Here is a 12,037-nt window from a genome sequence, read left to right as displayed (position 1 = left end):
TTTGATTGAACAAACAGGAGCTGCTCGAGATTCCTAAGTGTTTGCTGCAGCCCAAGCAACAACCGCAACCAACAGGTTTTTAAAATGTTTCTGTGAAATCAGGAGAAGAGTGCCCTCTGAATCCATAATCCATACAACTGGCACCCTCTCAAAAAATATTAAAGCGACTGAAGGTCTAATTTCAGGCCAGCCCCAGAACTCCTGGTTGGGATGTGTGCCGTTAACATATTACTGGCTGTGAACCTGGAAATGGGTCATAACCAGTTTCCATACCTAACAGTTTAAAAACTGATTATTATTCATTATTCAAGAGTCAATACTGATACAGTGTTACAAGTTCCATCAGTTACAGACTGAGAGAGAAATAATTCAAATATAAAACAGAGCTCTGTCATTGCTTCAGTTTATATATGACTGACTGTTCTTTTTAAATTGATATGGTCAGAGATTGAAAATCCCAGTAAATCTTCCAGGATATAAAAAGGTGCTATTCTGTTCAATTCAAAAAGTGAATTTGAAAAGAACTGATCAATTTGCAATTATTGAGAGAGAAAAAATGTTTGTGTTTTCAAGAAATACTAAAGACTAATTCAGTTCTCATTCCCAGAGCTATAATTTTTGTATTTGTGCATTCAAAGAATTAGATGGATGGATATCTTCTGTAACATATAGCTCTATTATACAGTGTTTTTGAACTTTTGGTTGATAAATTTACATGATAGTTTTAAGTTAAAATAAGTTTACTGCTCTACCACCTTCAAAGACTGGAGTAAGATCATCAGGCTTCAGGTATTTTTTTGACCGCTTTTCCACAGTAAAGATTTGACCAAAAAAAAATTAATTCTGAGTTTTTAAAAATAATGTGTATTCTCACATTTTTATGTAAAAAAAGTCACCTAGATGAAGGGTGGTTAATAGTGTTACAACCAGGTGAGAAAGGTGTCTAGGGGTCTCTTTTAGCCTTCACCTGGTCTCATTGTAATAGGATTTAATTTTAAACACACCGTGTTTTGAGCTCCCCCTTGGTGAATCCTTGTTCACTGCTTTCCAATTATAAGGCAAAGAAATGAGCACAAACAGGCCTTGTTAGGTTTAAAGAAAAGTGAAATTTATTAAAACTTAAACTTTAATTCGGTTAACACCTACGGATACATGCTGTGCCCCGTGCTAGCATGTATACACGATACACACATGCAAGCAGAGACAGAAAAAAGACAAAAATAGAGGGGTTTTAGGTAATATCAGAAGAGTTTCTTGTTACTGTGCTTCGAGCTCGCTGTAGTCCTTTTGTAGGTAATTCTTGCTTTTCGTTGGGGCCCAGTATTTTTCTTAAACCTTGTTCACTGTAGGAGACATTTCTCTCTTGGGGTTCCTGTGTCTTCAATGGGTCTTCAGTTCTGTGAGAAAGAGATGGGAACAGACAGGAGAGAGATGTTCTCAGTCCAGGAGCAAAGGCCTTTCTGAGTTTTTAAAACTGTGTGGCAAGTTTAAATTTAAAAAAAACTCCAACAGCCAGTTAGTCATGTGACTAAACTGGTCTGACCACGTCTGTTTGTGTATTCGGCCATTTTAGCCGTTAACCTAAAATGCTAGCCTCTCCACCTTCAGCATCTGGTAAACAAAAGTCCACTGTGGATTAAATTGGAACAGAGAGTGGCCCCTTTGTCCTTTCCAAGTACTATCTGTTACTATGCAAATGTCTTTCCAGTCAAGGGTCTGGTGTTTTTTTTTAAAAAACAAGTTCTTTCATTACTCTAGTAACAGTTTAAAAATCAAGGTTCATGTGGCGAAATTAATGTCTCATTCTTGGCAATTGGGGGCATGCATGACACCTCCACACCCAGGGGAGTAAAATAAGATTTGAAAAAAAAACAGCGCATTTCATTAAAAGGTTTGCGAGAAATATAAGATACAGAAAGAAAAGCCATGCATTTCTCTCATTCATTTCCATTCATTCATAACTCCTAAAGCTTAATAAAATTAGTTTTTTCTGGGTGCCAGTGCTGCTTTAACTTCCCCTTTTTTGGCATCCCAGTAGCCATGTGGTTCTTTGGGGAAGCTTTTCTTCAGTTTGTCCACTGCCATGACTGCCTAGGGTTTTGTTCCTGTTGAGGTAATGTTTTTCCAGGAGAGTTAGTAGTGGGCAGGTCGATCCTGAAAACTCTTTCAGTTCTTTGTTGAGTCACGCAAAGGATTTTGGCTTCAGGCAATGGGTGGTTCCCTTTTCCTCTGACTGTAGGGGAGGATTCTTTGTTAATCTCCCCTTTGTTCTCTAAGACACTTCTACCTGCAGGTATGTATGCAGACTTGACTCCCCTCTACTGTGGCACTTTGACTAGATGAGGCATCACACTCACGGTTTCTCTGCCCCCTAGAGGTTTCTTTGTCTCTGCAGGTTCCTGTAAATGCTGAGAGCAACTCTGGTAGGGTGCTTCTACAGTCTGCATTTACATAGGAGGATGTGGGGTCTGAATGTCAGGGTTGGCTGACCAGACAGTAGGGGTATTCATCCGGGATTTCTCCCGGACTTCTTTTAAGCTGGCCTCTTGGTCACTTTTTCCCCTGCCCTTTCTAAACTTTTGCCAGCCATGTGCCTGCCTGTCCGCTTTTGTTCCTGGCAGGAGGTCCCTTACAGCTCAACAGCCCTCTGCTGGAGGGTCCTCCTAACACCAGTACAGGACTAAGGGGTGCAGTTTTCACTGTAGGTTGGGGTTTCCCCTCAACCTGGCACAAGTGGCAAATCCTGCAGTACTCCACCATATCTTTGTGGAGTTTTGGTCAGTCAAGCTGCTGTCTTAAACGGGGTTTAGTCTTTCATATACCGGCATGTACAGCCACTGTAGTCTCATGGGCCCTTCTTAATATTTATCCCCGGTACCTCTGTGGCACCACTAACTGGTGAACCATTATCCAATCCTTGCCCTCAGTTCTGTGAGGAGAACTCAATTTCCTCATTAATACCTCATTCTTCAAATAGTAGCAGTCAGGGACTCCCTCTGTTTCACTTTCAGACTGGGCAGCCTGTACTAACTCTTGCAATACTGGGTCATCTCGCTGAGCCTCAGCTAAGGAAAATCCATTTAATTCATTCCCTGGGTCTCCTAACTTTCTGAAGAAAGTCTCGGACAGGCAGACCTCATGGTCATCTGCCTGCAATGCCAATGCAGTCTCCCTTGGGGGAGCTGTTTTGATCATGGCCCGATCCACTACACATTCAAGGACTCTGCAGGAGACCATTTACCACCACGGCCCTGTCTCTCTGACCTCCTGCAGCCTTTCTTTCACTACTGCGGGGGCTACCACCTTCACTCCCGCCAAATCATTACCTCGGAGGTCAACCCCGTCCACAGGCAAACTAGTGACAATCGCTACATTCACTGGTCCCGAAACTAGGTCACACTCCTGGTGCACCCGGTGTACAAGAACTGGAATACATTGCCCTCTAATACCATTCACCACCATTGTGGTGTTCACTGCACTCTCTGGGGGAAAAGGTCAGGCCTTTTCACAGTAAAATGGATCTAGTGGCCCCTGTGCTCCTGAGAATTACTATGGGCTTGCTTGCCCTACTTGAGGGGTATGGGGTCACTTTCCCTTCAAACACAAAACCCTTATAACCTTCAGGAATCCTATTAACTTTTCCTGCACTGGCCATTGTAAGCTTCCTGGGTTCCTCTTACTGCAGTTAAAGCCACAGCTTGCTCAGTGCGTTCCATCAGGATCCCGTCTTCACTGAGCAGGTGTGCCCTGATTAACCCTACCAGTTTTTCCTTCAGTTTCCAGCAGTCAGCTTTTAAATGCCCTGCTTTATTACAATGGAAGCACACAGGTCTCCAGGTCTCACTCTTGCTCACAGTACCTTCCATTTTGGCTGGCAGAAGGCCCCGTGTCTCCCGCTTTCCTTTGTCTCCCAGGACTGCCTGGGCAGAGATCACCTTCCCATCCTTTTTCCTTTTCAGATTAGGAAAGGTTCTCCCCTGGGAAACGGAATTATAGAGTCATAGAGTTAGACATGACAGAAACAGGCCCTTCGGCCCATCGTGTCTGTGCCGGCCATCAAGCACCTAACTATTCTAATCCCATTTTCCAGCACTTGGCCCATAGCCTTGTATGCTATGGCATTTCAAGTGTTCATCTAAATACTTCTTAAATGTTGTGAGGGTTCCTGCCTCTACCATCTCTTCAGGCAGTGTGTTCCAGATTCCAAACACCCTCAGTGAAAAAAATTTTCCTCAAATCCCCTCTAAACCTCCTGTCCCTTTAACCCCTGTGCTAAGGGAAAAAGTTTCTTCCTATCTGACCCATCAATGCCCCTCATAATTTTGTATACCTCAATCATGTTCCCCCCCACCCCCCCTCAGCCTTCTCTGCTCCAAGGAAAACAAACCTAGCCTTTTCAGTCTTTCTTCATAGCTGAAATGCTCCAGCCCAGGCAACAGCCTGGTGAATCTCCTCTGCACCCTCTCCAGTGCAATCACATCCTTCCTATTGTGTGGTGCTCAGAACCGTACACAGTACTCCAGCTGTGGCCTAACTAGCATTTTATACAGCTCCATCATAACCACCCTGCTCTTCTATTCTATGCTTCAGCTAATACTTATAAATTAAAACAAACTCATCGGCCAGAACGGTTGCTTGCTGGGCTCCCTGAACCCGCTGCTCCTCCTCATGGATCTTTATTGAGAGTGGGAGGGTGTGTTTAAATTCCTGTAACAGAATTACTTTTAAGAGCCCTCATCCACTGGTCAAAAGCCAGCTGCTTACTTCTTTCAAACTCCAGAGAAGTTTGATTAGCTTGCTTTTTGAGGGTTCTACATTTTTAGCGATAGGCTTTGGCTCCTAATGCATATGCCCTGAGGATAGCATTTTTGGTCAGTTCGTAATTTGCTGAACTCTCATCTGGAAACAAGGAATAAACCTCATGGGCTTTTCCAGTTAGCTTGCTTTGTAGTAAAAGAGACCAGGTCTCAGCTGGCCATTTTGTCTGTCTTGCCAGTTTCTCAAAAGACACAAAAAACGCTTCCACATCTTCCTCATTGAATTTTGAGATTAGATGAGCGAGTTTTAGCATTTTGTACCCAAACCTGAATCCTGCTCCTCCATATTGGCTATGCTTTCACTGGGGTTACTCTGTCGCCCCCTAGTTAACTCAAGCCGCTTCAGCTCTCTTTCTTCGGATTCTTTCTGGAATATTCTTTCTCTCTCTCTCTCATTCCTTCTCTTGCCTTTCATTTTTTTTCATGTTCCTTTTGGAAGGCTTTCTTTCTCCCTCTCCTGCCTCGCTCTCTCTTTCCTCTAATTCAAGTTTCCTTTGTTCCAATTGTAACTTTACTAGCAGTACCCTGTCTGGGTCTGCTTCAAACACTGCTTCTGCTTCTTCAGATTCAAGGGAAAAATGGTTGGCCACTACCCTTAAGAGTTCAGACTTCCTAATCTTGCCACGTACAGTGATCCCACACGGCTGAGTCACTTTTCTCAGCTCCTCTATAGACAGTGCTTTTAACTTACCCCAAGTTACATTTCCCTGGATTGGACAGCTACTCGCTTCAGTTGCAGACATTGTAGTATTCAACACACAACCACAAGAAAACCTGTATTAATCTTGCTCTTTGTTTGCTTGGGAACAATTTGGCTTACCACTTCCAATTTCTCTCGTTTGTCTGTGGGTTAAATTCTGGATGCTAGCCCCCAGTTTTCTGTTACATCCAGGTCAGAAAGGTGTCTAGCAGTCTCTTTCAGCCTTCACCTGGTCTTATTGTAACAGGATATAACTTTTAAAACACTGTGTTTTGAGCTCCCCCTTGTTCACTGCTTTCCAATTATCAGGCGAAGAAATGAGTACAAAACAGGCCTTCCTCACTTTAAAGAAGAAAAGTGAAATTTATCAAAACTTAAACTCTAATTCAGTTAACGCCTACGGATACACGCCGCGCCCCATGCTAGCATGCATACGCAATACACACATGCAAATAGAGACAGAAAAGAGATGAAAAAAGTAGAGGTTTGAGGCAATATCAGAAGAGTTTCTTGTTACTGTGCTTCGAGCTCACTGTAGTCCTTTTGTAGGTAATTCTTGCTTTTCGTTGGGGCCCAGTATTTTTCTTAAACCTTGTTCACTGTAGGAGACATTTCTCTCTTGGGGTTCCTGTGTCTTCAATGGGTCTTCAGTTCTGTGAGAAAGAGATGGGAGCAGCCAGGAGAGAGATGTTCTCAGTCCAGGAGCAAAGACCTTTGAGTTTTTAAAACTCTGTGGCAAGTTCAAATTCAAAAAAACTCCAACAGTCAGTTAGTCATATGACTAAACGGGGCTGATCACGTCGGTTTGTGTATTCGGCCATCTTAGCAGTTAACCTGGAATGCTAGCCTCTCCGCCTTCAACGTATGGTAATCAAAAGTCAATCGTGGATTAAATTGGAGCAGGAAGTGGCCCTTTTGTCCTTTCCAAGTACTGTCTGTTACTATGCAAATGTCTTTCCAGTCAAGGGTCTCGTTTTTTTTTTTAAACAAGTTCTTTCTTTACTCCAGTAACAGTTTAAAAATCAATGTTCATGTGGCGAAATTAATGTCTCATTCTTGGCAGGTGGGGGCCTGCATGACAATAGGCTTGTCACACACATCGGAAGTGCAATGATACAACATCGATGGACTAACTCTGAAGAGTAATGAAAAAGCAAACTTAAACATTTATTTTAAAAGGTGAACAATGGCCCAAAATGGACACCGAAGAAAAAGGAGATTAGCCGTTTGTGTCTCCAAACGGTCTGAGAAAGGCAAAGGACAAATCTTTAAAGACAAAAAATGTTAATGAAATTCATCTTACACGTATCCTAAAACCATTCCAAAATTGAATGTCTTCTTCTAAAATAAAGTAGGTGTGAAGCAGCCACGTCCTGTACCATTGCGTGATCAGCATGGGACAGAAACCCAGTGTCTCCTAACAGGAGGTGAGAGATGACACAGTTTTACCTTCAAACAAAGACAGCCAGAGAGAGAGAGAGAGACTGACCCTACTTGTAACAGCTGGCATTCCAGCAAGCCGGAAAGCACTTGCCCTGCTGAACAAATCCGACATCTACATTATACAGCAGAGAGAGCTGGAAATGACCCACTACCTTCAACAGAACCTTCAATCAAAAGAGAAATCTACAATCATCTCAGACCTACAACTATCTAGAACTTGAATCTCAAGAGAATTCAACAGGTTTATCATAACCCTTTCCCCCACTAAAACCCACCTACCTTTTTTCCTTTATCTGTTTCTCCTTGTGTGTGTGAGTGAATGCAGTTGCAACAATTTCGGGATAAGGCATATTGATCAATAAACAACTAACTTTCTATTTTTAAAACCTACAAGAAAACCTGTCGCTGACTGTTTATTTGAAAAATAAAACCCCAAGGGGCTAAACTCTTAACACAAATACACTTGCTGCAGTCAGGTGGGGAGATGAACAGTAGGGGAACTACCCATGTCATACCGTGTGACCTAACAGGCTGAACAGAACTTTTCTTCTCCCAGAGACTAAACAGCTAGTTAGCTTTTCTGGGTAATCAGAAAACACCTTTTACCCAGCGTGTTGAATCTCCGTCTGCCATGAAGCGGAGGATAAGAGAGACAAACAAGAGACAGCTGAAAAACAGTCCAGCAATTGCAACTGGAAAGCTGCTGAGACAAAAAGCCCTCAGAAAATGAGATATAACTACAGGCACAGGAAGTCCTGCCACGGGCTATGAGACAGAATGCAGCAGATTTATTCTGCATAATTAAGCAAAGCGATCAACTGAACTAGGGTTGCATAGTGTTCATTATTTTGATACTTTTTACCAACTGAACTAAGCAAATCTGATCAGAACAGGTATTCCACATATTCACTGGATGGAAAATAAGCTGCTTAACTTTTGTGTGTCAAATTTCACCTCACATAGCAGTAGTTCAATCCACTGTTCAAGTGTTGAAGGAATTCACATAAAAGCCACAAGTACCTGGTCAAGATCACAAGGGTATGCTATTGTTACTTTCCTAGGTTATGCTATCATACAAATAGACATAGGGTAGTGCAAGTCAACTCCCAAAGAAAATGCTGAGAGCACTTAATGGAGCAACTGATGTCACCAGCCCTGAAAAAGTTATCTATGGAAAACCAGAATTTGTAACAGAGATCTTAAGATGGCACAGTATAATCACTAAATGCACCTGCCAGACAAGATCTGCTGTTTACTTTTCCTGGGCATGTTACCAAAAACTTACCTGAACGCCAAGGCAATGGTAGACACTTTCAGGTTTTTGGGGGTGGTATTTACTCCCGGGAATGATTTAATATACAAGAGCCAAAATAATCTAGTATAATATTTCAAATAGATACACAACTGAACTTGAGAAACCTTTTATGTTGTCTGGTTCAGGTGTTGAAGATCTCAAACAGGTTTATTGAACAGCTAACAAGTATATACATTGCAGAGCTATCTATTTACAGGTCTTGCCCTCTTGGTGTTACAATTACAGAATCAGCCTGGCATGTAGTCATATGACTACATCCCTGGTACTCAACTCATTAGCATACTAAGATCTTAAAGGGACATCACTCAAAGGCAATCGAACAATATTCCCCTTCTTTCCAAAGTTAACTCTTGTATGCTAAAAGTAAAAAAATACATAAAATTAGATATCAAAATTATTTACACATGGATAGAGATTATGAAATTTTACAAATAAAGAAGCTTATGAGTCCATATATCGTTTCGATGGTTTGACAACTCTTCCAGATCTAGTTATGGTATAACCTTCTGGGAATGTGGATTTCACTCTTGGTTGTCCTGGGTTTGCAAGCATGCTGTCAATGCATTGGCTACCGTCTTGATGATCTGTCACACCCTCACCGTCGAAGCGTGCTCCCTCGAGTCTGCCGTGCGCAATTGGAGCGCTGCACACCTCTCTCAGTTGGCTTCGGTTCCTTCTCAACACTGCTCCACTAGATATTGTAATCTCGTAGGACCTAGGTTCACCGCACGCTACGGACACCTCTGCAGACAACCATGTTTTCATTGTGGGGTGCATGACCCTGACCTTTTGTCCTACATGTAGCTGAGGTAGTTCCGCCCCTGCGTGTCAGTTATGCACGATCTTAATTTTCCCCTGTTTTCGAGCAGCATCTCCTGAACCTTAGAGAATTTGGATAGATGATGGCTTGGCAGAGTTGTCTGCACTTATCTGCCAAACATGATCTCTGCTGGCGACGGTAAGTCCATATCCATAGGTGCCGCTCTGAGGTGGAGCATGGCAACACAAAGATCTTGACTCGTTGCCCCACACTTTAGCATAAGTGCTTTGACTATGTGGACTATTCGCTCGGTGAGACCATTAGACCTAGGGTAATGTGGTGAGGATGTCGCATATTTTAAGCCCCATTTGGCACACATATCCCCGAAAGATTTGCCCGCATATGGTGGCCGATTGTCAGAAATGATTTCTTCAGGTGCATCAAATAGCACTTAATGTGTCTGTGACGAACGTGCTTGAAGTTTCTTTTACCTGTCTGACAACTGGAAATTTGGAGAAATAGTCAGTGACTACGATAAAGTCTTCCCTGTTAACGGAAAATAGATCAGTGGCGATTTTGAACCAAGGCAGTGACGGTCTCGTGAGGGTGTAGATTCACTGCATTCTAGTGGCTAGTGGCTCTGGCATGCCTCACACATCCTCATTAACCTTTCAATGTCAATATTGATGCCTGGCCAATATAGTGTCTTGTGCCAGTCGTCTCGTTCACCCTGTGCCAATATGGCCTTGGCGAAGTTGTGACAAGATGTCCTCTCGGAGAGTTTTGGGCGCAATCACTTTTTCCTTGAAGGTGATGCCTCTCAAGATACTGAGTTCATCTCTAAGGCCAGAAGCATCTGAGAGTTTCTGGCACCTCTTTCACCCTGTCAAGCCAGCCTTCCATGATGACTCTCCACAGTGCCTTCAGTCGTGGGTCATTTGCTGTTTCTGATTGAAGTTGGTCACATTTGCGCTGACCAAAATGCAATAAGTCAATTTTGAGCACATCTTCCACCCCTATGTCCATGCTGTCCAATTGTATATCCAGTGGAATTTCTTCATTCTTCCTCGAGTTTGGCAATCTGCTCAACATATCCGAAGTGACCATTTTAGTACCCGGTTTGTAGCAGACGTCAAAGTCGTACCCCTGTACCATCACTAAGAATCGCTGTAGTCGAAGTGGTGCACTTGCCAATGGTTTGTGCCAGATCATCTCCAGTGGTTTGTGGTCAGTTTGCACAGTGAGCTGTTTGCCGAACAGGTAGGTGTGGAACCTTGTGATCCCAAACACCAGAGCAAGTGTTGCACGCTCGATGGTTGAGTAATTGGACTGTGCTGAGGATAAATATTTGGACCCAAATGCAATTAGTTTGCCATCCTGTATGATGTACGCTCCTAGCCCTTTCTGTCAACTTCCAGGATGGTCTTTTCCTTAGATCACAGTACTGCAGGGTACAGGTTTCTGCTGACAATGCTTGTTTGAGTGACTCAAACAGATGCTGACGGTCCTCCTGCCATACAAATCTTTTAAGAGCTCTCTCAGCGATGATGCTTTGTCAGAAAAATTTGGAATGTATGTTGCCAAAAAGTTGAAAAATCCAAGACATCTCTGGAGGTCTTCCTTGTCTTGTGGGGTAGGCATATGCCTTACTTCTTCGACTTTGCCTGAGTCAGGATGGATTTCGCAACCCGAATAGATGGAGACAAAGAAATTGATCTGACTTACATTCACCTGGCACTTCTTTGCAGTTAAAAACAAGCCTTTTGCAACGAGTTACTGCCATCAGGGAATGGAGATTTTGATCATGTTCTTCTTTGGTTTTTCCCATTACCACAATATCATCGGTAGTGCATATGCAGCCAGGCACGTTTTATATAATTCTGTCCATATGTTGCAGAAACAGATCTTGATTGTCAGATATGCCAAAGGGTAGTCTCTGGAAGCAATATCTTCCAAATGGTGTCCTGAATATGGTGACTTCTTGAGATTCCTTAGCCAGGTGTACCAACCAATATCCATGTTTGGCATCCAACTTGGAGAAGAATTTGGCTCCTGTGAACTTGGGGTTCAATTCCTCTAATGTCAGGATCTTGTGTGGGCATCTCTCTGGGGAAAGGTTTAGACGCCTTGGATCTAGACATCCCCTAATTGCTCCATCCTTCTTCAATATGCATGTGATTGAGCTGCACCAGTCTGTGTGATGATGCACACGATGGATGATGCCATTGCGTTCCACATCATCTAACTCGCGCTTATGTTTTTCCTGTATGAGCACGCTGCACTTTCTGGGAAGGTTGAATGACGAAATTGCATCCTCTCTGAGGTGCAGTACGGCATCACCTTTGAAATCTCATACAGCATCATACCTGTCCCGATACATTTGCTGTAGGTCGTGGACCGACTCAATATGGGTCCCCTTGGTTTCTACTGCTGTAATGGGTATCTTGGTGACCTCGTGCTTGGTTATGATGTTGAGGTGCTTATACGTTGGTAGTCCTGCCACTGCTAGTCCGCACGTGTCTAATAGGTAGAACATTTGTGGTTTCCATGCCGACTTGCCATATCTACATTGCATTATAATGTGCCACAGCACAGGATGGATGACCCGATGTATGCTGATAACTTGGCAATTGTCGGTTGTATTATTGATTTCCAATGACTCCGGTATATATCTTTGAAGATTCGGACTGGTAGGATATTTGCACTAGCGCTGGTGTCAATCTTGACCCCAAGTGCATGTCTGCCAGATTTCTTTGGCACATGATGTTAATAGTGGCAAAAACTTCCAGTTGTTTGACTTCATTGACACGATGTGTCAGGTTCACAATGTGGAACGCTTGTTTGTCTTCTGCCTGAGAACTATTTCTCTCTGATTCTTGTCTCAGTTCTGTTTTGCTGTGGACTTCATGTATCAGCTTGCGTTTATCCAGGTCTCTGGTGCTTTCTTTGCTGCTGCTGTTGCCCTGTTTTCCATTTGCCTGTGTCCGATCGTGACTTCTGGT

The 12,037-nt window shown here is 43.1% G+C and overlaps 1 protein-coding gene across 6 annotated transcripts in view; it reads right to left on the bottom strand.

Moving 5' to 3' along the window:
* Positions 1-12,037, bottom strand: part of slc10a7 (solute carrier family 10 member 7) — a 435,171-nt gene that overhangs the window by 346,182 nt on the left and 76,952 nt on the right. The window contains exon 5 of one of the 6 annotated variants that reach the window (XM_068041337.1): positions 6,007-6,170. The exons of the other annotated variants lie outside the window; for them this stretch is intronic. Within the exon in view, the coding sequence (XP_067897438.1) occupies positions 6,165-6,170 (6 nt within the window). The 3' untranslated portion in view covers positions 6,007-6,164. Of the gene's footprint in view, positions 1-6,006; positions 6,171-12,037 lie in introns of those variants that run through there. 6 annotated transcript variants of the gene reach the window in all.

Source organism: Heterodontus francisci, chromosome 1, assembly GCF_036365525.1.
Source record: "Heterodontus francisci isolate sHetFra1 chromosome 1, sHetFra1.hap1, whole genome shotgun sequence".
NCBI lineage: Eukaryota > Metazoa > Chordata > Chondrichthyes > Heterodontiformes > Heterodontidae > Heterodontus > Heterodontus francisci.
The sequence above is the reverse complement of the archived record's forward strand: the minus strand, read 5'-3'. Positions and strand labels throughout refer to the sequence as shown.